A 26,510-nucleotide genomic window follows, 5' to 3' on the forward strand; every position below is an offset into this window, starting at 1 on the left:
CCGCAGACGGAGGGTGGAGGCAGGTTAAGTCTGGCCTGGCTGTCCGAGGCTGAGGAGATAAACAATGCCTCTGTCTCACTCTCACGTTCCTCCTCTACTCAATCCCTCGCTCTGCCTGGGATTACTGCAGGAGGCCATTTAGTTGTCATGTGAAGCAGCTCCATTTACACGTAGTAGTAGATTTCTACCTTACAGCTACCTGATAACATTCATCTTAATCTTTTTTCTGATCCTCTCTCTTCTGCTTTTAAGACATGTCTACTCTTCTTTGGAAAAGTTTCTTCCATTTATTTTGCACTCAGTACTCAACTCCGGCTTTTAAGAGAGTAAGATAAGTAAAGAAGAGAAAACTGAGCCAGATGGAATGCATTTATGTAGAACAAATGAGCAAAAGCCAACCCAGATGTATTTCTTTTATATGGTACGACTTTGCTCCTATTTTGTATTAAAGGGATAGTCAGGATCATTTGATGTGGGGTTGAGAGAGATACTTATCGATAGTCATTGTATTACATACAGTAGATGCCAGGTCAGAGTTTCAATTTAAGTGTGCAGTATATTTATAATACTTTCACTGCCTTACCTTTCAGCCTTTTCTGATGAGAAACTGCTGTTATGTAAGACCACTCTCTCCAAAACAACCAAACTCCATAGGCAAATCAGTAATTTTACCTCACAGAACAGAGGAGCTGCTGGTTTGTGCTAGTGTGTGGCTTCAGTGAATCTGAACTAACCTTTTCAAACTCTGAAGCCACACAATAACACAAACAAACCAACAGATCAAGGCAGCAGTAGACCAGCAGCTCCTGTTTTCTGCAAGGTAAAATTTGTGATTTTACCTACAGAGTTTGGTTGTTCACAAGAGAATGGTATTTGGCTTATATAATAGTGATTTCAATTCAGAAAAAGCTGTCTGACAGAAAGCAAAACTGAAAATATTCTAAATATGGCGTACACTCAAACTGATATTTATTTTTTTTTTAGGCGGACCTTTTTTGCGGTGGCTAAAATACATTTTGCTGCCAACCCTGTCTACCTCAGTACACTACTTAGCTTGTGTCCTGGTGCCTCTCTCCTAACTGTAGGTGACGATCCCTTCAAATGGGATGACAGAATTTATTGTTCAGCCTTCCCAGAATAAATGTTGCCATCTTATATTTTGGGTGTAGCAACCCTTCCTTTGGCTATAAATACTTTAACTCTCAAGAAACTGATTTTCTTTTTTAATGTTATGCACCAATAGCAGATTTCTGTGCAGCTCATACAATGGTCCGTAACATTATTTCATTATTTTAACTCCAGAAAAAACACCTAAGCAAGGTTTTGCAAGCTTTTTGTTAACTGTCAGAGGTGGAGATGAAATCTGAGTTACAATCTGCTTCACTACTTCACTGTATGTTGTATGAGACCTCCTTCCTTTGGCAGCTTCAGCATAACTGTAGATATTTTAAGATTTCCTTTACATCAGGCCTTGGCTGTGGATCAGTAGCACTCATTTCTATGGATCTTGAGGCAGTGTTATATGATCATCTGTGTCCTTTGCTCTACAATGTGACAAATCGAACCTTTGGAGTCCTGCAAGAAAAAAATGCCACTGATGGAGATTACTGCCATCCTGTCCTATAACCATTAACCAGCCAGCGAGACAGGATCTGACCTTGAATCAGAGCTTTTTATAGCTCTGTGACCATTTGAAGCAGTGGTGACTTCATGTGCCTGAATGATGCTTTTCATCACACTCATGAAATACTGACTCACATCAGCAGTTTGTCGCTTTGGATGAAGGTAGGAAACAAAAAGCTGTTGGATCTGTGTAGAATCCAGAGAAAGAAACTCACATGCAAAGCAACAGAGGAAGAAAGAGCAGTTTGTTTTTGAGCTACTCTTAAAGCTTGTTGCCTGCTTTGCCCTCTGCATCTAGAGGAAACATTTTTTGCCTCTTGCACTGTAGAGTAGAGCGCCAACCCTTCGAAAAACAAACCAGTCACATTCATTTCACTACTCTCATGCCTTTGTCCTCACCAGAACAACTTGATCGTGTGGAGGAGGGCATGAACAAGGTGAACGCAGACCTGAAGGAGGCCGAGAAAGATTTAAAAGATTTAGGACAATGCTGTGGTCTGATATGCCCATGTATTAAAAAGTAGGTACCGGCCAGGAGCCCCCCCGAGCTCTTGCCTGTCCAGTGCTGGTGGTGGTGGTGATGTCTGATGTCTCTCTTGTCACAGTCAATGTCTTTTTTTGTCTCTTCTCCTTTGTCTCCCCCTCTCTACTTCCCTCCCTACCTACCACCCCGCGACCTCTTCCTCCTCTCTTCTCTTCTCATGTGCTTTCGTTCTTTTGCTGGGAAAAATGACAATGTGTTGGTAATCAGAGCAACTGGAGCGCATCGAGGAGGGGATGGACCAAATCAATAAGGACATGAAGGATGCAGAAAAGAATTTGAACAATCTAGGACAGTTCTGTGGTCTATGTTCATGCCCCTGTAACAAGTAGGTGCTGCCTGTGTCGCCTGACTGCATGTGTTTCAGTGCCTGCCTTCCTGCCTCTCTATCCGTCTGCCTGCTTCTGGTGTATAGAGCATGGTGAACCGTGGTGTGAGCAGTCAGGCCCATAGCCACAACAACGACACAAACTCGGAAACAGGCACCTGCAATACATGCATGTGTGTGGGTGTGTTTGCTGAAGTCAAAACTGACATCAAGTGAGAGACTGTTTGCATGCATGAACAACACACACATCCGCACAACAGGTCCGATATTTGCTCTCCAGCCTCCATGGCTGCTGTCATCAAAAGCCCTTCATTCCACATTGGATGAGAGATTCTCTTCCAGGAAGTAGCAGCGTCAGCAGGGATCTGGGCCACAACATCCACCACCCCCCTAAACCCCACCCGAGCCCCCACCCTAACACCCTGCAGCATGATGCATCATGCTGCGTTCAAAGTCCAACCAAAGAATAAATCAACTAGTTGCCTTCCACACCAAATGACTGATTTGAATTTATCACGTTTGCTGCTATTTAAAAAACTAATCACATTAGTGTTTTACATGTTTTTACATGAATTAATTAATACTGTATATTGATACCTGCAGCTAAACAATATGATGAGTCAGTCAGAATAGTTTGACATTTTGAGAAATACGCTTATTTCCTCTTTTGCCGAGAGTTAGATAAGAACATTGATACCCCTCTGGTGTTGCTAAATATATGGCTGGACACAGAGTGGAATTAATAAAACAAAAGGTCAGATGCAATGCTACTTTCAGTACTGTGCTGCCACTTGGCTATGGGGAGCATACACCAAACTTGAACAGAATATTGTCAAGTAATTTACTTAGATTGTTTAAAAATATGATACTTTTATTTCATATATTTATATTATATAGCATTTTTCCCATGGGTTATTCTGGCCATTGATATCTGATGAACAACTACATACAATGCCAGCAAAAGCCTGCATATGAAGGCTAATGTAAATCCTGGACTGGAGCCAGTAGACACTTAGCTTAGCTAAGCACAAAGACTGTAAACTGAGGGAAACAGCTAGCCTGGCTCATTCAGAGCTAATAAAATCCTACTATACATCTAAACTTCATTATTTAACACACTGTATCTTGTTTGTTTAATATGTATGACAGTATAAGAACAACATATTGAAGTTTTAGGGGGGGTTAGGCAGCAGACTATTCATTAAGCAACACCTAGGTTTAAACAAATAAGATATAATGTTTTAGTTAGTGAGCCCTGGGCATTTTCTTAAACCTCTGACAGAGCCAGGCTAGCTGTTTCCCCCTGTTTACAGTCTTTGTGCTAAGCTAAGTTAGCTAGTCTGCTGGTGGTAGTTTCAAATTTAGCATAGAGTGATGTCAATATTCCCACTTAACTCTGCAGAAAAAACAAATAGGTATATTTATCAAAATGTCAAGCTATTTGTTTAAGTGTCATTTTTGGGGTCCTAGTTCTTAATGTGATTTATACTTGAATGAATGCTGTTTTTTATGCAAATTTTAGACAGTACACGTGAACTGGTTAGATTGGAAACCAGCCTAAATATTGGCCAGGGTGTTCTCTGTGCTGTACTGTTCATTACAGATGTTAAGTTGGTGCAACATGTTATTTCATCACTTATTAACAGTCCAGTACAGTAACTTTATAATCAACACTGTACTTTTAAGCCATGAGAGCTGCTAAAAAGTCTAACTGGCTCTTCCACACACCAGCTTCGGCACATGACCCTCAGATGACAAGTAGGATGCCTCAATTGGTCCCTGCCTCTCCTCCCTCAGGACGGTCCTGCATCTTGAAATATCATACAAGAGTGAGGCAAACCATTTCTCTGGGCAAACTTACCATCAGCTGTTATCCTTCTAAATTCTGTATTTCTACTTTGAAAGCTTTGATATGAAGGTGGATTTCCAATGCTAGCTTTGCCAAACTCCTGTGTGATCTGTTCTTCGGCCCTTCAACAGCCAAACTATGGCCACTGAGTCATGTCTGAGCGTACTCTACTCTGGGACCAATACGTGTACTGTATACAGTTGTCTATCTCAGAGCTATAGAAAACACAAGTGCCTGACAAACCAAGAAATGAGTTTGCAGAGGTTTCACAGATATTCTTCTGTGAATGAATTAAGTGATGCATTAATGATTTACCAAATGCAGTATGTGGAATAAGCCACTGTATCTGTAAGTCAGAAATTAGTGTAGATTGTGCAGTTTGTTAGTCTTATTGAACTCAAACAGAATTAAAAAATAGTTTCTGTTAGATCTGACCTAGAATGGTAAACTTAGTACATACTTTTCTTTGTCTTCACTATGTACTGCCACAACTTTAATATCCATTCTGGAGATTAAATAAATCAGTAGACATTTTAACAACAGATGACTCTTTTCCAAAACAGGGCTGAACAGGATATTGACAGTAGCACATGTGACTAATCTGCTTTATTTGCGTCACAGCCATCGTTTTGTAGGAGTTGGTGTCACTTTCTTGTTCATACTCTCTTCCTGAATTTTTATTTAGTTGTATGTTTTCTGTATTAGGGTATATCAAGAGTTTTCTACCTTTATTTGGTCCATTTTGGTCCTACCTCTGTATGTGTTTTGGGTTCAGAACTTGTCTGTTCTATAGCTCTTTGGTCCTCCCCACCATGAACCACTTGTTATGTAATCCTGTGGTTATGTCATGTGTTTCATCTGATCTAGACTCTTTATATGGCAGTGTCAAATAGCATAAGAAAAATAATTCTTGCTTGTTAATATACTGTCTGGAGCACCTGATGGGTGTAGTCCACCACCTCAAGACAACAATGGTGCATACAGTAATTGTCTTTCATTGAAAATTGACCAAATAAAACTTGTAGATAGAATAAACTTTGCTCATTGTGTTGCCCTCAGTGGTGACCTCCACTCCTCAGGTACTCCAAGCATAATTAAACAAACGCTAAGAATTACATTTGCCTATTTGACTGTATACAGTGTGTCATCCTACAGACTGATCCATCCAGATGAAATGAAGGGCTGCTCACAGCTACTGTATTACTCTGATCACTGCTACTCGCATGCAAAATGATCACTTTTCACTTTTTTTTTTTTGTTGGTTCTCTACAACAGATCTAACTGTTCGGCTTTCTTTTAATAGATACAGCATGTGTCTGATCCCGTTCCTCTTCACGTGTTTTCCCCTCCCATGCATGTCGTCTCAATCTGCATGTTTACATGTTTGTGCGTGTCTGTGTGTCCTCTGTCTGGAGTCTCATTATTATGTTCTGTGTTTGTTATGCTCTTCTGTATGTGCTTGTGGGAGACAGTGTCCTGCGTCTTGAAAGGACCTTGCTATCACAAGCAACATACTGTATGAGCTTATTGTGCTCAGATTCAATTGATCTGCACGTTGGATCAATTATTCACCAACAGATTGCAAATGCATGTATGTAAGTTTAACATACGTGGCTGCCATGTTGCTTTTAGTAGGTTAATTGGCTTGACATCATATTATGCAATGCATTCTAAACATATATTCATGGGCAGTATATGTTTTAATTGTGAATTGCTTTAAAACATGCATTTACACAGACATGCATATACACATTCACACTGCATTGTGCACACATGCACACTGTCACAAATAATGACCAGCATACACTCAAATGCACACGCAGAGTCTTTGTTACGTCCAGAAACAAGTAAACAAGTGCACACACAAACACATACACCGACAAATGCATTCATACACACACAATAAAACAGTTATGCTGTCCCTGACTGAAATGTGTGTGTGGTAGGATTAAGGGCGGGGGCCAGGCCTGGGGAGGGAACCAGGATGGAGTGGTGAACAGCCAGCCAGGGGCTCGAGTGGTGGACGAGCGTGAACAGATGGCCATCAGTGGGGGCTTCATCCGCAGGTAAGTGTGTACGTGTGCGTGTGACCCTTTGCGTATGCGTAGTTGGCGTGCTTGCTTGTTTCTGTGTGTCAGCCTAAGTCCTCATGTATGGTTGTGTGCGTGTGCGTAGTTCTACAAAACACTGATCCTGGAATAGGTCACGCATTTTGGCTTTTAAAGAAACATTTCAACATCAGTATGGACAATGTCAGTTGGTAACGTATTTTCATACTATTTGCCACTTTAACAACATGATGACAACATTTCTGAATTAATTAGATTTAATATGAAGTTACTGTGATGGCTTACACATATGAAATATTTACTTCAAATTCTGATCTTTTTTTACCTGTGATATTCCATCACAGGTGTCTGAAGTTTATGAGGGGAAATTTTTCACCTCTAAACTTTGTCATTTCAATATTGTTCAAAACATAAAGAAGTAAAACTATCCATGGAAAAACTACACATATGTCCAGCAAAAATGAATTCAATTTTATGTAGCAGGGCTTCATTTTAATCAAGCTGAGACATGCTTAAGGAGTCCTGACCCTCTAAATGGGAGCCTTGTGGATCCTAGTGAAGTGTTTCCTGCTGAGGTCTTTCAATTCCGTGAAGAACAGTGGTGCATTCAGCCCAAACAAAACACAGCAAAATGTTTATTTAAATGCAAACATCATGTTGTATTATGCAAGTCTTTGGCAGGGTTTACATACACGTTACTGCTGATTCGGTAAGACCTCTGACACAGTTACCAAACACGAGAACACATAACTCCAAGTGCACTGCACACTGTGTCAAGGAAACTTGTACAGCCTTAGATACTATATTCCAATGAACTAGATACAGTACACAAAGATGCTGCCTATTCAGTCCATTGAGAGTTGCTCACCTGGTGCATAAGCTGAAAAGGTTTTCTAGCTTCCAGGTTTACTTCCTGTTTACACGGCCCACTGAATATGCATAGTAGTGTTTCCCCCCTTGCATCAGCCCACAAGTATCTGCTCGGCCTACAGACTTTACATTGTAATGACATCACGGAATTTTAATTACTTTTCTCTGCTCTAGGACAATGTACAAAGATAAAACCTCCATGCAGTTTGAAGTGTCCTGTCAACAGTCTTTTATAATGGTGGCTTATGGGGGGAACCACTTTTTGGGGTGCAGGGGAACTTTTCATTGCATTACCATGAGTGGCTTCTGGAAAAACTGTAGGCACGGCTGAGTGACAGTACCATATCTAGTTCATTATAATGCATCTATGTGCTCAAACAAGAGAGTGTAGTAAAATAGGGCACACACTGAATGTGCCCCAGGACTTTCACTGATTGAGGTAAAGGGCTGTCCATGGTGCTAAAGCTTCAGTCAGCCTCCAACTTGTATTTGATAAAGCAGGTCCTGTGGTAGATACATTTTAACCAGTAAACTTATTATCTTATCTTTACATGTCACAATATTTGAATTCAAAGGACTTAGTGATTTATTTGTTCGAGAATATATTTAAAGCACATTGTATCTGGCCTGCACTGTCCTGTCTGGCTTTATGAGGCTGTAAGAGATCTCAGCAGTGGCCACCAAATTATCTTTGGCTAATAACCTGCCCCACTTCCTCCTCCTGTGCGTTCCAGGGTAACAGATGATGCCAGGGAGAACGAGATGGATGAGAACCTGGAGCAGGTGGGCGGGATCATTGGCAATCTGCGTCACATGGCCCTGGACATGGGCCAGGAGATCGACACCCAGAACCGCCAGATCGATAGGATCATGGAGAAGGTACTGTGCCACGAGAACTGCCATGAGGAATATGGAACTGTAATTGATGGGACAGAGTGCTTAATTTCTAGGGAATTCTTCACTATTCTTAATTCATACGTATTGACAGGAACAAATTAGTTTCAGTTATTACCAGGCAAAACACCCTCTACTAGTTGGTGGAGAAGCAAAGTAATGTGAAATGTTACTGTGTAGGCTGGTTATTGTGAAGGTAAGGTATGGAAAACTATAGGGGCAACCAGAATGTGGTTAGATTTAGAATTAGTGTAATGCCAAAATATATACATATAGTAAGTACATGAAAGGCAACAAATCTAGAAAAAAAATGGTGGCTAATCTATAGAGTATTTAGCTGATATTTAGCATGGATTACATGCTCAGCATTAGGCTGTGCGACAGCAGATTCAGCTGTGCTGCCTTTGAGCAGATTTAGCCTGGTTTTGACACAGTAATAATGGAGGAAATCTGAATCACATGCCAATGGATGAAATCTGGGTGTTAAATATCCCAATTGTGCACTGTGTCCATTACTCCAGTACATACAGTATGTCTTCACTAAAGGATAATTCCACTTCACCCTGGCATAATTTCCATAAATCTGGCTTTTGGGGCTGTATGGGCCATACGAGGGTTGCATTCAATTAGACGTACTATTATACTATTTAGTATGTCAGGAAAAGATTTAGTATGTCACAAATGCATAGTATGTAAAAGGAATACCAGGACGTCCTACTGCATCCGGTCACATTTTGCAGTGTGCAAGCCAGCATGCTTTTCTTGCTATTCTGATTAGAACCAGAGCAATATGAGATTTCTGATATGGATATGGATACAGATTTCAGAGGGGAAACGAACGATTATCAAACTGGCTGTCTGATATAGTGCATTTTGGAATTGGAATGAAAATGTACCTTTTATATGTAGAATACAAAGTGCTCAGAAGGCTGCTTTATTAAACAAATAACTTTATTAAAGGACATTTAAGCTTAAAATTCTTTAAGATGTTAAATATTTTAACATATACATTGTCAACCATTACTAGAATTTAACACTTAAAAATTAAGGAATAAGCAGAAATAAAATAAATAGTTAAATAAACATTAGTACTGGTCAGTTCCAGTACATTTTTGACTATTTTAATACTCCCAGTCAATTATAGTTTCTCAGCATTTACTCCTGCCATGGAGCTTCTCTCGTTCTGGTAAATCTTTCCCATTATGCTAAATCTAAATAAACCTAAGAACAATATTTTTTGCTTTATATGTTCGATAAAAAAAGTTTTCATATCGTTGTCATATCTCTGAAAGGCCAACATCAGTGTGACAGAAGTATTAGTAAGAGAGTCAAAGTGCAAGGCACAATGTTACGACAAAGTAGTGTCCCCATTGTATGCATACTGCATGCAACAGAATACAGAAGTGTATGATTTGGAGTTTGCACCTGAAACAACCATTATGGCCTGATGCATAGGAATCTACATCTGGGTCAATGACATAGTCACCCAGCATACTCATGAGACCTCATATTCAGATTCAGATTTCTTTATTATCCATTAAATTCAACTAAAATGGAAATTTATTATTTAAGAAATATCTTTTTAAGAATTCCACATTAGACAAATAAAATCTTAAGGATATCAAATCTGAAAATGACAGACTGGCAAATACACCAGGTTGGTGTGTGCTCATTACCACTGATTTTTACCACATTTTTCCAACCGTCTGCTAGCTGAGCTGTATAACAGCCCGTGCTTTTCTCTTTCAGGCCGATTCCAACAAGACCAGGATTGACGAGGCCAACCAGCGTGCTACAAAGATGTTGGGCAGTGGCTAAACTGCCGCGAAGAAAGTGCTTTCATCCCCGTTTAACCCCAAACACCCGAAAAATAACAACACCGACCAAACCCAGCCCCCGACACCAACGCCCAGCGCCTACTTCCTATGCTCGACAGCAGGCGCTGCAACATCATGCTTTTATTGTGATACTTGTAGAGGTTTGCACACATGCACATATCATACACCCCTCTGCCCCATCTCAGTCCTTTACATCACATCCCCCTCCCCTCCCCTTGTTGTCAATGTTGTTCTGTGTTGTCGCTCTTTTGATTTTGTTAAGAAATTATAGTTCTGTCACACATCGTCCACTCAAACTGTCTCCATTCAACACTGTACATAGTGCTTCTTCAATGGCCTCATTGATCTTCATCATTTGTCCTGTTTTTCTTCATCACTCTTTTTTTTTAAGTCTGTGTGTAACATAAACTGTATGTACACCTTGTTCCAAGATGTCCCCCCACCCCGCCCCCCATGTCAGTATTCTGGTGTTGTCCATGTAAGACACACTGTGTATCCATCAGTTAAGATGTTGTGATGCTACATGATAAGGCCACAGTGATATGCGGTGAATATAGTGAACATACAGCCCTCACAGCTCGTAACCAAGGCCACTGTTTAAATACAAAATCATTAAATGTAGACGCAGACCTTACTAACATAGTAGATGATGGATACTCTGTAAGTATTTGAGCCATTTGGATGAAAATGTGGCGTCTTGATCCTGACTGTTAGTGTAGTATTTTACCAACTCTATCGATGGAGCAGTATTAACGCAATTTGATGCTATTGATTGTATAGTATATATCTTTTCCTCAGGGAGCTAAATCTGACCATTCAAAAGCAAGGGTTGAATATTTAATGGATTTGTTGTAATTTATGAAAACTTCATCACACGGCTCAGTGTATATGCAGATATTTGCATTTGTTTGTGGTCTGAACAGCACTGTTTAACCATCATTGGGCATTAACCATAATAGATAACATTGTGATTGATAATGAAAGGAGGAGATGGAGCTTTGCTAGAGTTCAACTGCTTGGAAGAGTCACAGGGGGGTCAACAGCCTCCTCACATACCAGGCCAGACTGCTTTTACCCACGATTCAACCCTAGCAATGTCAAGTGTGTTATGCATGTCCATCCGCTGCTAGAAGACACTGAATAATTCATTTATCCAGGCAAAAATATCCTAACATGGCAAGTGCATGCTACATATGTAGGCCACAAAGAGGAGAGGCCCATATTTATCTGCAATAGTGCCACTCTTTGTTTCATGTCTCTTTACCTTTCCAGACTGTGACCATCACTGTAAATTATCAATACCTTGGAAAATGCCAATAAAACCATCATAACTGTAGAACCAAACTAAGCTTCCTTTCTATTCTTATGACCTCTAATGCTGGAAGGGCTGAATGATGTGTAAAAAAAATATATATATTGCAATAATTTTGACAGGTATTGCAATATGAATCATGATTTTGGTGGGATTTTTTGTGGAAATTTTTGCATTTAATTTCCAGTCAAAAAAATATAAAGATGATGATGATAATGATATGATTTTTTCTTGGGGTTGGTACCAAGTAAGCATGTTCTCTTATGCCTGGTGATCTCTGTAGCACTGCAATTCTTTATTAATAATGGTATGTTGAGACACATTTTACTTTGAGTTATAAAAAGATTGAAGGTCCTGAGTTTTGGATTTTTGCACTTGGCCACATTACGATTTTGATAATATTTGAATTAATTCATCATAAATACTGGTTTGAGTTGATATCATGGTCCTGTGTAACTCACCAGGCTGAGCAGGGACAATTTGGGAGATAAAAATGGACAGAATGCATTTTTATAGATGTTTGTTCACTATATGACATGCATCAACTTGTATGACTGTAATGCAGACACCAGCAGTTATTTCAGTTTGAACCACAATGAGTATTCAAGACTTAGTTATGAAAACATTAGTGGTTTTATGTGCTAAATAACATCTTAAGGTTGACACACAGTAGCTAGCTGATGTTATTCCAGATGATTCAGCTTCAAATCCTCCAAAATACAAGCAATAAATTATGAATCCAAGAATTAGATCAACAGAACCTTTACTATGGATGTAACAACTACTTTTGTGCCCTTGGAAGGATCATGTGACACAAACAAAGAGCACTATGATGACCAGAATGGGAGCTTTTTACTATTTGACAAGAAGACTTTAATCATGTGAAAATAAAATAAAGATTTTGTGGGAATCAATACACTATTTAATATATATATATATTTATGTGAAAAAAATCTAAAAAAAAAAATAAATAAATAAATACAGAAAATTCTGAGGAAATCTGTGCTTATCACCCTTTTCTACCCATATTTCATCTCATTTCAAGGAAACTGATCTCCATGGTGTCAACACAGCCATTACCTTCACTGACAGACACGTGACAGACAATCTCCATCCTTAACACAGTCACATGATCTAGCTTTAAATAAGAAAAGACACGTTATAATGACAGTAGATTTATTCACCCTATAAAGTTGTCTTTGCAGTAGTTATTACTATGTAACACTTTACAACACTTAATATAACATAAGTGTAATTTAATGTTATGGTCATAAAATTCAAGATAATGTGTTTTTTCTTGGATCCCTCCACAGGGAGGTGAGAGGTCAGAGAGCTTATCGTGACTGCTTGTCATTTGTTCTAAAACTGGAGCTAAATGGTTAAAATATGCAGTGTCAACACAGATATATATATAGCACTGGTGTGTACCATGTAATGATTGAAAGAATATAAAAGATGGACACGACAGGGAGAGAAAGAGACAGGGAGAGACAGAGAAGGAAGGATGTGCAGCAGCACATTACACTAATGGACATCTACTGTGGAGCCCTGGGCTTAGGACGGATTAGAGTTTACCACGTCACTAAGAACACTGACACACACACACAAACTTGAATCAACAACAGATACACACACAGCAGGGTAATCCGCTATACCTTGGTTACATCCATTTCATGCCTCCACTGCACATACATGTCAAGAGTTTGCATACACACAAACTCAAAAATGGATGAATGTTGTCGTCCATCTTATTAACATTAAAACAATCATACATATACTACACAATCATTTTTGATTCATTAAATCCAACATGATTTTCCTTTAAAATAATAACCTAAAATAATGAATAAGGAATCTGTCAGTTCTTTAGCTTCCCACATGCACTTTTTATTAGAAAAGTTATTTGTTCCTCAACCAATAAATGACAAACTTGCACGGTAGGGGGCTCCATGTATATTTTTAAGCCAAGAGCTCCCTCTGCTGGTGTGATCCACTCCTGCACTGCATTTTTCTTTCTTCAGCTGGGCAGTGGTGTTTAAGGGGCACTCCAGCATTTCAAATGAAGACTATGGCCTGTGAAAACAGCTGAAAATAGCACAACATCTTTTGTGGCTCTGGATGAACTTTGTAAAGTCTGAGAAAATAAAACATAACCTAACTCTTTTGTAACAGAAAACCTACATTACAGACTGACTGTTCTGAGTTTGAAAGACGTGGTTCTTCATTAAACTAATGAAAGAGTATATTAATAATAAGCTGGGAGCTTTTGTGTTACATTTATCTTGGGTCATCACAAAATGACAGTTGCTGCTCCAGCTGGAGGCAATTTACTGACACATTTGTAGTATGATGTTATATGAATTACTGAACTCTTATGGCTGAAATAATTATGTGTGAGATTTGTAAGGAAGTGTCCTGATGCGTTGTTGAGAGCAAGATTTCTGTAATTTATACCACCAATTAAGGTCAATGACTTTTTGGCCCCAAATCATGATCAGTGCTTTTAAGACTCAACTAGTTTGACCATAGCATGTTGTTAACATTGTAACAAAATAGTGACTTTCCATTTTATTCCTTCATAGAACTGCATTTACTGTATATTCACATAAATACACATTCATGGTATTTCTAGCCTATATAATCAGCAGATGCAACATTATAATATCCATGCAAATACTGTTTATAGACAGTTTACAAACTATTTTAACCATTAGTGTTAAAACATCTGATAAATCTCTCTATGTAATGATTCTTAAAGGTTTACAAATCATTTGGTAATCATTAATATAGGAATGTATATAGGGCTGGGTCTTACAATCCATTAATATAGTTTGTCTGTGACTAATAAACTAATAACTAACGCTCAATTTATTATTAATTAATTATTGTTATCATAAAGTGCCACCGAATTGTATTAATCAGATTATTTTTCTCATGCAATTTGTCAAAACCAAAACAGTAGCTGCTCGTTTAGAGTAGCAGTACGTGGTCAAGAAACGGACCTATCAGCAGCATTGACGTTGAAGCCTTCGGCGCTCTCCGTCAGTCACGTGACCCTGGTCGTCCCCCATCGTGTTTGTCCGTCAACAGTCTTCCTCTTTAGCATACAGGAGGACGGTTAGCATCCACCACGGTACCATGTTCCGAGCCGTGTTCCGACTGTCAGCCACAGGAGCCCGGAGTCTGGCCCGGTCACGGCCCTGCTACTCAGGTAGGACCGTCCGCTTCACACCTGCTGCGAAAATAAACAGTTTGTAGTAGAGAGGACTACAATAAACCTGCTCGGCTAGCTAGCTTAGCTTAGCTACAGCTGTGTGTGTGTGTATGTGTATGTGAAGGCTAGCTTAGGGTGACATTGACTTATTTATGTGGCTAAAAACCCTTGTGGACTTGACCTGAATATCTTTCTGTATTTTTACCATTCATATACGGTTTGAAATAAAGAGGCGCGAAATTAATTTTAGCATAAAAGTCACGACCTTGTGATGACCCTCCTTAGTTAGTTCAAGAGTGTCAGTGACCGCAGTTAATACGCAGCTGCTGATATCAACACGTTGTATTGTCTAACTCAGGCCTTATAAGCTATTATGCATATTGCCATATATTTTTTACAAAGTTTTATTCCGTAAGGTTAACATAATGTAGTCTGTGGCCTGCTGTGATGCTAATATTGACCTAAATGAAAACTGTCCTGACCTCAACTTCCGTAGTTAGGTCGTCATCTGTTAGTTTACTTTACAGTACTGTATAAGGGCATATATGCAGACTAGGTTACAGCTGATCAGGTGCAATCCACTCTTCTAGTTCTAAGGAAATGTATGTATATATTTTTATTTTTAAAATGTGATTCTAATCAGATGATTTTGTTAGTGTTAATGTGATGTGGTGAGGAGATGACATAGTAAAAAAAACTTGGATATGGGGCGTAGTAAAAACTGAAGCTATGAATGAAAATAACCGTTAGTTGCAGCCCTATCTGCAGCATTTCAGTGCTTAATTTTAATGTTGTTTTGTCCTTAATTGAAAAACCTCCAGCTTCTGCGATTTGGATATTGCACTTGAACCTGTTAAACCAAGTTTGAATTTCACGTTGTTGAATTGATCTCTTGTAGAATTCACCTGACTAATCACTTGGTGAATTTGAAGAAAGTGAAACTAACCACAAATACCAAGTCAGCTTTATAGACTTGTATTATCTACAACTTCTAAAGGGGTTTCACAGACCCACAGCATCAGCCACAGTAATAAGCACTACGTAGCTCCAGATGTTTTTGCGCAAGTTGATTGTAACTGACTACTTCACAGTGCTCAATTAACAATTAGTATGTAATGTGTGTTTCAAAAAAGACAGTCTTTATTACATATTTAATACAGACACTCCAATTTTCTCCATTTTGTGATTGAGCTGGATGTCTGATTAAGGGCCTGCAATATTGACTTTTCCTTTGTTAAGAACAGTCATGACAGTGTCATGAAATGTTGCAAAATGACTATTTTGCTCTGTCAGATTGTGTCTGTTAAAAGTCTCCTTACCCACTGACAATTATACACAGTAATGTGTAAAATACGACTTCACATCTTTTTGAATACATTGCATACATTGGTTTTGCCAGCTTTACACTTTCATTCGATGAGATGTCACCATCATGTCAGATGTAGAAAAGTACAACTAGGTTAATGACAAATCACTGTCACAAGTTTTGATATGTCATTGTTACTGTTAGCATGATCTGTCCTTCGCTGTCTTATTTGGGTAAGAGTTTTGAATTAACATTTTTAGGTATTGAAAATTGACTTTTATAGTACCAACAAAAATGGGACTGAAATGCTGAATATAAAAAAGTCTAGGTTTGCACAGAATGCTTGTTTAAAAAGATATTTAATCATTTAAAAAAGGCCTATTCTAGACAAGGCAAACTTCCTGTTGCTGCTTGTTGTTAAGAAAATGTATATTTTTATTTTAAAAAGTCCATTCAAGTTGTTGAAATGTATCATCACTAAAAATAAAAGACCTCTATTTGTCTGCCTCATGTTTTCCAGCTCCACTGGCCTCCAGATGCTACTCCCATGGCAAGGTGGAGACAGATGAGGAGTTTGATGCCCGTTGGGTCACTTATTTCAGCAAGCCTGACATTGATGCCTGGGAACTGAGGAAAGGTGACTTTGTTGTCAGTTTATGCTTTTCATATTCTAATTATGTGTCCTCGTCTTGTTGTTCCAAGTTTGGTCATTGTTATGGTTCCAGCGTTTTAATGTCAGACCTACGAAAACTAACATTGGCCTAATTATTTGGTTATTATAATTTCACATGTTGTCCAGCAATGGTGGTACTGGGGTGTGATTCCCACTACAGCATCCCATAACTATATGAGTGTCAAGTGGGCTTAATGGTTCATCAAATATTGCTTTTTCTATCAGTTACAGTTTGTATTTGCTCCTCTTAATATTGCTTATTCATAAGGCTTTTTCCATTCATTTGAAACTGAAGGCATGAACACCCTGATTGGGTATGACCTGGTACCCGAGGCCAAGATCCTGGATTCGGCACTAAGGGCTTGCCGAAGACTGAATGACCTGGCCAGCGCCATCCGCATTCTTGAGGCCGTTAAGGTGAGCAGTTGTCCCTTCATTGGTTCTTTGGGTCAGCCATAAACTTTTAGTGTTGAACTTTGTTTCAGCAGGGTAGTGTGACTCCTGCCACATCCAGAGCTTGAATATGGATCACTTAACATAGCAAAGTTAAGAAGAGGTCGTATTGTCACGTGTGTATGATAAAATGCTAATGTTTTTTATATTTTTTGTGTTTGCAGGACAAAGCAGGCCCCCACAAAGACATCTATCCCTATCTGATCCAAGAGCTGAAACCCACCCTGTCAGAACTTGGCATCTCCACACCAGAGGAGCTGGGCATTGACAAGTTATAGACTGTCAAGGTGAGACTGACCCACAACATATTACTGCATGTAATATGGGAAGGTGATGTGGCTTTTAGAAAGAGACTTCCTTCAGTCATCAGCACTGCTGTACAGTACTGCCTCAGACCCTGCATGTGCATGTTGGTCTACTCCATGAATGTATAGTCGATCATGATTTATATTACACATTTCTTGCCTGCAGCTAAAAACATCTTTTTTCCTCTTTCTTCAGGTCATTTGATACATAAAGAGATGAGCTCTCCTGATTCTCTCCTGTCAAATATGTCTATATTGTTGATTAAATCCATGCTGTCCTGTTGTGTACAAAAAGGTGGACCTAATAAAGAAAACCAATAACTGAAGAACTGAATGTGTGTTTGACTTTTTTTTTCTAGTAAACTTATGAATATTTTGATATCTATAATGGACCCTTTTGCAGCAGACATTCTGACTATTAAGAAAATCACTGGAGTAAATCATATCATTAATGTTGGCTGCATTCTGTTTAGGAGTTCCCTGCTAATGTGTATGCTTCTTCGCAGACATAGCGTCATGGGCTACTTGAGTTACACATTTAGCTTTTCCTGGTAGGAAATGTACATAATGAAAAGGGACTATTGTGTATGTGGTAGGGCTGAACGATTTTGAAAAGATAAGCAATAATCATTTAGACAAATATTGCATTTGTGATATGAATAATATGTGACCTATGATTATGGTGTTATTTTTTTTTTTCAGGCATCTGTACTAAATAAAAATGTTAAGTCTAGAGAAAGATGTTTTGGCCAGCACAACAATATTTAATTTAAAATGGTATTTGGACACAAATTTCACCTTTTACAAACATTGTGCATCCTGCAATTTGAAAATTGTAGTAGACCATATTGCAATGGCAATAAGATTTTGATTAATTGTTCAGCCTGTGGGTTAAATACATAGACAAACCACAACCAATTCAACTGTATTTCAGTGGACTCATATACTAGCACTGCTCTCATACACCTTTTTCACAGCAGCCATTATGACATTAAATAGTAGGTGTTAGTAGTAAATACAGGTGTTTCCAATGATACTAAGGAAGGTCTTGTTCAGTGTTTTGTTGCAGAGCCTTTCCAGTGAGCCAACATGCAAAATAGCAGCACCCTGACCCTGTTTGACCCGAATGGAGCCTTAATCAGTATCACTGGTATCACATGTGTTTACTGTACTATTGCATGGCAAAATGCCTGCTGTAAAATTATACTGCAGAGGGTATTATATTTATAGGTATATATTTTCTCATCCATCAGATGGCGATAGAAGGCTGGGAATTTTTCTCCTGGATTGTGCATTTCACATACTGTATAATATATATTGTAGTTTACAGCGATGCATGCGTGAAAGGATGCTTACACTGCTATTTTGTTTTATAAGTAGTAATTGCAAAATTTAGTATATTTTGGAATTGCAGCACCAAAGACACCTTTTCTTTCTTCATAGTGCTTAGTAATTATCATCATTTGCTTCTGACAAAGGTTTTTTTTTAAAATCACATTTCAAATACTTCACCGGTTTTGTTTTTAATCTAATTTATGTAATTTAATTTAGTCTAACTGATTTACTACTTTATTTCTAAGATAACTTTTGCTTAACTGGAAAATGAAATATATGCTAGTAAGCTTAGTGATACTTAACCGCTAAAATGTTACTGCAGAAACCCAAATATTGAATTTATTTTACTTTACTTCTTGGATAACACACTAAATAAAATCTTTTACGAAACATGTTTCGACGCTGGATTTTATTTTGGAATTTCCCCGGAAGTAGTATGAAACCTGTCAGTGCTAGCACAACAGCATAGCTAGCTAACAGAAGTGCCTATGCTACCAGCTCCTGAGGAAAACAGCAAAGTCCTGCGCCGGTGGGACGCCTCTCGTCATGGCTGTGTTGTGGTGTGAATTGTGACAACTAACGCCAAGATGATGAACGACATCATAGAGGAGCCAGAGAAGGACACCCTGCTGGAAGCGCAGCCGGAGCCACAAGTTTTCTCGGTAACGTCAGTTAAAGCTAGTCCGGCTAACGCTAGCTTGCTAATAGAAACTGGGAGGCTAGCTGGCTACCCTATGATTTTGACAGTTGTTTATACGTGCTGATAAACTTTGTGTTGTGTGGATAAGGTTTTGATAGTTAGGCATTACTAATTTTGTAAACGATATCGAACGACATGATGAATGGGTTTATAATCACGTAAAATTGATTAGTTTTTCCTGTAAACCGAGGGGGCTGCTGGGAAAATTTGGAGGTGTTTTCAGTATCCAAATATGCTTTCTGAAATTTGGGAGTTTACCACTGGAGATAGGCTTTAGCTAACTCAGAAACAGATCAAAATGAGTTATGCTGCAAATGACAAACCTATGCATTTTATGAAGATAATGAATGAATAACACATATAGTATAGAAACACACCTAAAAACTTTAAATTTATTGTCTTAAAAATTAGCCATTACAGCTTGTCATTTAGCTGTATTATTGTGTAGTGGCTGGCTGCTGTATTTGAATATGAAATACAGATGATCTTTCATTTCTTCTACTTTAGGGGTCCAGTAGTGGCACGAGACCTAAAACCGCTGATGGAGGAATCAGGCCTGTGGAGAAAAGAGGACCTTACATCATGTCCAGAGCTCCAGCAATCCACCTCAAATTACGTAAGCATTTTCTTGACTCATCATAACCAGTCACATAAACAGGTCATTGTCACGCCTGTTTGTAGGTCAGGAGTTTTCTTAATTGTTGTTTTTATGAGTTCAGCTGTGGTTCATACTGTTGTACACAGCACAAAATGGGACAGCAAAAGAGACCTGAAAGTGCAGCTGGCAGGACAGGGCAGACCCTGAGTCATATGATACTGATGAGGTAACTCGCCCACAGTTTCACACAGTCTGTTATAATACAGTGCTGTCCACAAGTCATCTTGTCAAAATGTAGTTCACTGTCTGCACGGAACACAACTTAGGCTGTGATAACTTTCATATTATATAGATCAGATTGTTCGGCTTAACTAAATTGTCATGGTATCTACATAAAAAAATGTGTGCACTCATTACTGCTGAGTGCAGACTGACTGGTGATTCTCATTCCAATCTTCGTTTGGCATCTTCAAAAAATACTTTGTGTAGCTGCACATTCCTGGCCAAGCAAATGTTATGGATATGGAAGATTTCCACATAGACCATGGAGATAAGAGATGATGCTGGGTTTCATGCATGATGACAGTAGTCTGAATCTGTCATGTGAGATTGGTGAGATGCTTGGCATATTCTGCTGACTCTTTTGTAGCCGTTTTAAATCTGTTCACATCTAGTACTGTAATTAGGAAAGGTAAATGAAACATGTAACAGAACTGAGTTTATTTGGTGGATTCCTGAAACATCTCTGACTTCTGGCATTTAATTTAACAGGAGCTCTCTGTTAAACCCAACCTGAACAAATGTGCCGAAGTGTTCAGTAAAAAACCTTTTTAAGCACAAAATCATGTTGACTATCATCACCTTAAAGTAGAAAATTGTTTGTGACTCACACAAAAATGTATTCTTATGATGCATGGTTTTACTTGGGAACTTTCTGAAGCTTGAAAAATCATCCTGATCTCCTCTAGGGTTATGGAAATTTGATTTAACCTGTTAATATTCCTAGTAAGATGCACCAACAGAGCGTGTGTAGTAAGCATCATAATTCTCAGGTCCTAAAATGACATTAAAGTAGTTTTTCAAGTTATGGTGTTTCAGCACAATTAACTTGACCTTCGCTTTCACAGTCATCCAGTCAGTCCTACTCAGCACAAATGTGTTTCTTGTTATTGACAGAGAAACACAGGGAGATGGCGAGGAAAGCACTGAAGAAGAAAGCCCTCTCACCAGGACCTCCAGTGATGCATCAGCCCAGACAAGGAGCTAAGAGGCAAGGAGAGGAGGAAAGAGGAAGCTGGTATTTGTGATGTCAGCATAATGTAGGATATTTACAGTTTCTGGTTTTCCTTTCAGGACGGTGAAGTACAACAAGGGCTATGCTGCTTTGAGTCAGCATGCTGAGGACAGTTTGATTGCACTAGACTCAGACAGGTAAGATTACACCTGGTATACAGGAGATAACATTACCACTAAGAATGTTGACAGTACATTTTTCTCCTAGAACAAGTCATATCTTTATGAATTTCCCATAATCTCTTTCTCATACACTTGCACATCTAAATTCCTCACACGTGATTGTATTCTACCACAAAATCATGCTGTAAAAATGTTGCTTTGTCTGTTTGAGAGATGTAGTGCAGTCAGTGTCAGGGTATCAGCAAAATAATTCCCAACTGATTTTTTGTTTCAGGTCTCCTTTCAAAAAATGTTACGAGAAGCAGTTACTCAATTCATGTGTGCAATCAGGTGTAATTACAGATCAGTGAGTCACGTGCATGGTACAAAATTAACTTTTTTGGTTTCTGCCAAATGGCTGGTGAATGCTCACATTTTACCAGCCACTCAGTAGATTATCATTGTGTTTTTTGGCTGGTAAGTGAAGCAAATCTCCCAGCTGCCTGAATATTAAAACAGTGTTTGGCTAATTCTGGACCCTACTCACCATTTTAATTTTAAACTCATTTTATAATGTAGCCGTAAAATCATATCACAAGAATTTTGGAAGTTTTTCAGCAGTAGTGGACATAAAAAAGTATTGAAACGTTGAAAATGTTTACCTCAGAGTGACAGAACCTGTCCTACTTGTCCTTGCAGTGATGAAGAGATCGATTTTGAGCAGTATTCCTCAGGATACTCTTCAGCTGAGGTGAGTTAGCCCTATGGGGCCTTCTTCAGATGCTCTTAGAATCTCAGTCACCACGCAGTCTAACTGGCTGGGTGACTTTAGCTGTGTGGGTGAGCAAAAAACAGTTCTTGGGTATTTGTCTACGTTCCAAGGTAATTTATGTTATTATCAACCGGGGCTCTGAGTTTCCTTTTTGTCACAAACAAAGAAGTGTACCTACTGAGTGCCTTTGCATGAGTAAATGTGAGAGCAAAGGACTTGTTTTATTTTTGACCTTACCACTGTTGTTTTTCAGTCACATGCTGAGCCTCTGGTTATTTCCTGATCTCAGACATGTGGGCAGAGCTGTTTACTTCACCTTTTAGTAGAACTTAAATTCAGTCTTACTGGTTTTCCTGCATTGCTGCCGAGTAACTGCGGAATGTTCATCATAGCTAGGATACACACAAAATGTGTATTTAAATTCAAGCAAAGTAAGTTCATGGGTGGAACTCTGACTCAAAGACCCGCACCCTAGTTAAATATTTACATACTTCATTTGAAAGGGGAAAGGGCAATTGAATTTGAACCCAAAGTTGGATCTATAAGTAATTCATGTGAATTCATAGATAACTTTTTTCTTTGCCCGCTTACTCAAGTAACTGTGTTTCATTTTAAGCTCCTGAGAACAATTTAAGTGAGCTCATAACAAAATTATGAGAATTCTTCTTGGCTTATGTGTGTCAGTCTTATCTCCATTGTAAACTACGTAGCCACTGTGTCTTGAAAACACCTCACTTGTTTCATGTTTGTTAAAGTTCTTTGAATATAACAATATAAACTGCATTTTTATGGCAAATTAGATTGGAACTGCCCAAAAGAGTATAAACAACATGTTCTTTAGGATCAGAAAGAACATCATACATATTATTATTATTATTGTCCTCAGAATTTGAGGTAGGAGACAATTCTGCCCAGTTGCAGGGGGAAGAGGTACATTAACTAAACCATAAAAAATACTTATTTAGTTTGATTCAAGTGACGTGATTAAGGAATCATGAGGTTATAGACAGATTAACCAGAGTGAAATGTCTCCCAGGTTTAGCTGCTTTACTCTGATGTGTGTGATACAGGGGTCCTTGTCTTTATTCTCCAGGTCCATCCTGATTTAAGCAGGCAGCTGCTTCAGGACGGCTACCGTCTGGATGAGATCCCAGATGACGAGGACCTGGACCTGATTCCGCCCAAAGCTATGGGCTCCTCTGTGTGCTGCTGCTCCGAGGGCCCGTCCTGCTCCACGCAGTGATGCTGGTGCCGTGGCTCGAACCTTACAAAGGCTTGTCTGGCTCCAGCTCCTGTCCCTGATTAAAGTCACTGGTGCCTGAGGCCTTCTTTCTCACCCAGGACCACTGCTGTGCTGCCTAAGGACTTCCAGCTTTGAAGCCAAACTCCAGTTAACACAGGACAGCGTGCACCGAGAATGCTTAACACACACAAAACCATGGACATGAGAACAAGCCTTATCCACTGTGACCCCAAAGCCTGACATATTTTTTAATGTTTCTTCTTTTTATAGAACTGCGTGAAATGCTAACTACGCTGCTCCAAAGGTCCATGCTGAGTGGCATAGTAGTTCATCATTTGGCATATGTCCGTATTGACCCAGTGGAGATGGTTATGTCTCTTCCGCTCTGGTGAACGGGTCTGCAGCCCTATAAGCATGACATGCATACACGTATGGTGTATTGTCTTTGACCATTGACATTCCCTGACTACAGTTGCTTTAACTGTTTTTTTTTCCTTTGTCTGTCCTCAAAAATTACATTTGAGTGTTATTTAAGTTTCATTCCTGAGATGGCCACCACAAAAATATGTCATATTCCAAGAAAAATAACAACAAATAGGATATCTTTTAATATGAAGCAGAGCACTGAATTGAAATGGAGGGTTTAGTGAGTGAGTGAAACCACTTTGTTTTTTTCTTTCTTTTTCTTTTTTTTAAGCAAATGTTGCCATCTCACAAATCTGAAATGAAGTGTAGACAGTACCCCCATCCCAGAATCCATGTTGTACTGGTTCCATATTTTTCTGCTTTGTGTCTGACAAGACGAAGAGTTCACTGCATTTTACAAGTTGTCATTGAGCAAATGGCCACATACAGCCTCATCCTCAGCGTAATGAGAAGTTGTCCTACAAAGTTATCCATTGTTTGAAAGAGTGATACCTACACTTAATAAATGTTACACTACTGCATCGGCAAAAAATACAAGCAGATGAGTTACTTAAGAGCTTTGATAGATGAAGCAATAACATTTGATTAGGTTGGACTTTACAATCTCCGCGTTGCTGAAATAAGTTTTAAATCCACAAACCAATGTCCGACACTTCTAAAACAATAAGCTGTTACAAAAGTATTGTAGACATAAAAGCAGTATATATTATAGATCCAAGTCATCTGGAGACTGTTTTTTTTTAATAAATATGTTTCAAACACAGATTGGGCTGAATAGGAAGAATTCAGAAATAGACTGATGGATATGTAGCATTTTGGATTTGAACAGTATCCAGGATCTGATATAACTCATCGCTTGTGGATGGCAGATTTGAGTTACATCATTTTATTTATTTATTTATACATATATTTGTTGGGAACACTAAAAAAAAGTTGTTACATTTTAAAATCAGTAAAACAGATTTACATAAAGATTGAAGGTATTTGTCTAGCCTTGTAATTTGTAAAGCATAGCATATTTACATACATCAGTTTAAACTATATGTTGGATTTATTTTGTGTTAGTGTTTTGATGTGTCTGTTGTTTTCTACACAATAGACACGTGGATGTGGTGAATTAAAAAAAAACAAATTCTTTTCTTTTTCCACATATAATGTATCTGTTTTTCATGTTACAGTCTTGGTTATATTTTACATTTAATTTTGGTGTTTATTTTCAAACTGTGCATTAATGAAAATATTCTACAGGGTGTCCATAAAGTCTCTTTACAGTTTAACAAATTCATTACAAAAGCAAATGAGTAGACAAATCTGTGGAAATTATTACAAAATGAAAAGTAGACATTGAAGTTTTTTTTCCTCATTTAATACACCTCTATATGGGCACCATTAGTTGCATGAAGTACATCAAGACGGTACTCGATTTCTTGCCATGTTCGCTGTAGCATAGCCTCATCAATGGTGGCAATGGCATCAATGATCTTTGCTTCATGTGTGAAGCATGAATGTGATTAAAAACTCTGATCACCACTGAGGACATAGAACAAATCTGATTAACATATCTCATTAATTGCTTTTGTAATATTTTTTTTTAATTGTTGACTTTGTGGACACCCTGTATATCAGAGAACACATTCATGTGTTAAAATAAAATATAACTGCACGACTGTTTAAGTGCATAGGGGTTTTAAGTCAGGATAAATGTATGGCTGTTGTTTTACTTAAACCTGCAGGCCGCACTGTTATTTCTCATGATGCAATGTTGGTTGTTACAAAGCGCAACTTTCAGTCATATAGATAAAAGGTATAGCAGACCATTTCACCACCATATAGAGGATAGGGACGGGAAAAAATGATGTTCTGTGCAAGAAAAAGTAGGAACTTTGATTTGTACTTCACAGTCGGGAGCTCAATTCATAAGTTTAGGATGATGATTTTGTTAAAACGCTAGGTGTTGAAAATGTTACATTATTATTAACACGAGTAATGTACACTATCTCCTCACAGCACTCCATGGTTGTAATGTGGGTTATTTAGGAATAAAAATGGATTCTCCTAGTCCACTAAGTGTGAGTCACTTGATACAAGTGTGAGGTAAATGCTTTAAATGTAACAGCTGGATTTAAAGTATATTGACCCCGGCCCTGGCTCTGCACGATGTTTTTATGTACACTAATATTGCACTTAACACCAGTGGTCAGTAGCAAGTACACTTGACTCACCTGTACTATGCAACTATTGGGACAATCTGCTTCTTTTACAACATTGTGACAATATAGTGTTATTGAGTGCAACATGCAATAACTTAAATAGTTATTTTATAATGGTAAACACTTGTCTTTTTTATTTGACTGTAATGTTTATTGGTTTACATTATTAAATAAAACTATTATCTACACTTTAATGTGTGATTGTGCTTATAATTATCATTTGTGGTAGTGCTTTTGTTTGAAGGTAATAAGTCATGTCAATAGATCTTTTTTTTATCTCTACTGGTGTAAGCCTGGAGAGGATTGTGTGTCTGTGTGTGAGAGAGAGAGTGTTACATCTGTCCGTCTTTCACAGGCTGCAGTGGACTCTGTTTAAAAGCCAGAGTGAAGATGTAAGATGAAACTATAAGACCTGAGGCATCCATTGGTATCAATCATATCATACTAAATAATGCTTCAAAGTTAGGCTAAAGGGAAAAAACACTTGATGCTAATGCCGTGCAGTGTTAAACATGGAGTATAAATGTGTTATTTTGTCTATTGTAAAAAATGGTGA

The 26,510-nt window shown here is 38.4% G+C and overlaps 3 protein-coding genes across 4 annotated transcripts in view; all 3 read left to right on the forward strand.

The window, feature by feature from the left end:
- Positions 1-11,356, forward strand: part of LOC146333287 (synaptosomal-associated protein 25-A-like) — a 52,232-nt gene extending 40,876 nt beyond the window's left edge. Inside the window, exons 5-8 of one of the 2 annotated variants that reach the window (XM_084721902.1) lie at positions 2,026-2,143; positions 6,288-6,407; positions 8,015-8,159; positions 9,924-11,356. In XM_084721902.1, coding sequence (XP_084578028.1) covers positions 2,026-2,143; positions 6,288-6,407; positions 8,015-8,159; positions 9,924-9,992 — 452 coding nt within the window. In that variant the 3' untranslated portion in view covers positions 9,993-11,356. Of the gene's footprint in view, positions 1-2,025; positions 2,144-2,374; positions 2,493-6,287; positions 6,408-8,014; positions 8,160-9,923 lie in introns of both variants that reach the window. The other variant, XM_084721893.1, reaches the window with a different exon arrangement.
- A 3,020-nt stretch (positions 11,357-14,376) lies between these two features.
- Positions 14,377-17,604, forward strand: LOC146333288 (cytochrome c oxidase subunit 5A, mitochondrial-like). The gene is made up of 5 exons (XM_084725127.1): positions 14,377-14,535; positions 16,365-16,481; positions 16,813-16,934; positions 17,135-17,257; positions 17,472-17,604. The coding sequence occupies exons 1-4, from the start codon at positions 14,463-14,465 to the stop codon at positions 17,246-17,248; spliced, it is 426 nt and encodes a 141-aa protein (XP_084581253.1). The 5' UTR covers positions 14,377-14,462; the 3' UTR covers positions 17,249-17,257; positions 17,472-17,604.
- Positions 17,605-19,038: 1,434 nt separating this feature from the next.
- On the forward strand, positions 19,039-25,082 carry fam219b (family with sequence similarity 219 member B). The gene is made up of 6 exons (XM_084721914.1): positions 19,039-19,272; positions 19,818-19,926; positions 21,085-21,178; positions 21,262-21,339; positions 22,003-22,054; positions 23,169-25,082. Exons 1-6 carry the CDS (start codon positions 19,198-19,200, stop codon positions 23,316-23,318), a joined length of 558 nt encoding a protein of 185 aa, XP_084578040.1. The 5' UTR covers positions 19,039-19,197; the 3' UTR covers positions 23,319-25,082.
- The last annotated feature ends 1,428 nt before the right edge of the window (positions 25,083-26,510 follow it).

The sequence above is a fragment of the Lutjanus erythropterus genome, chromosome 1 (assembly GCF_056507025.1).
Source record: "Lutjanus erythropterus isolate fLutEry1 chromosome 1, fLutEry1.hap2, whole genome shotgun sequence".
Classification (NCBI taxonomy): Eukaryota; Metazoa; Chordata; class Actinopteri; order Lutjaniformes; family Lutjanidae; genus Lutjanus; species Lutjanus erythropterus.

Coding starts and splice junctions, on each gene's coding strand:
- fam219b (XM_084721914.1), top strand. CDS start 19,198: ATGATGAACGACATCATAGAGGAGCCAGAGAAGGACACCCTGCTGGAA. Junction 19,273..19,817: donor CGGAGCCACAAGTTTTCTCG/GTAACGTCAGTT, acceptor CTTCTACTTTAG/GGGTCCAGTAGTGGCACGAG. Junction 22,055..23,168: donor CAGGATACTCTTCAGCTGAG/GTGAGTTAGCCC, acceptor TTTATTCTCCAG/GTCCATCCTGATTTAAGCAG.
- LOC146333288 (XM_084725127.1), top strand. CDS start 14,463: ATGTTCCGAGCCGTGTTCCGACTGTCAGCCACAGGAGCCCGGAGTCTG. Junction 16,482..16,812: donor TGCCTGGGAACTGAGGAAAG/GTGACTTTGTTG, acceptor TTGAAACTGAAG/GCATGAACACCCTGATTGGG. Junction 16,935..17,134: donor GCATTCTTGAGGCCGTTAAG/GTGAGCAGTTGT, acceptor TTGTGTTTGCAG/GACAAAGCAGGCCCCCACAA.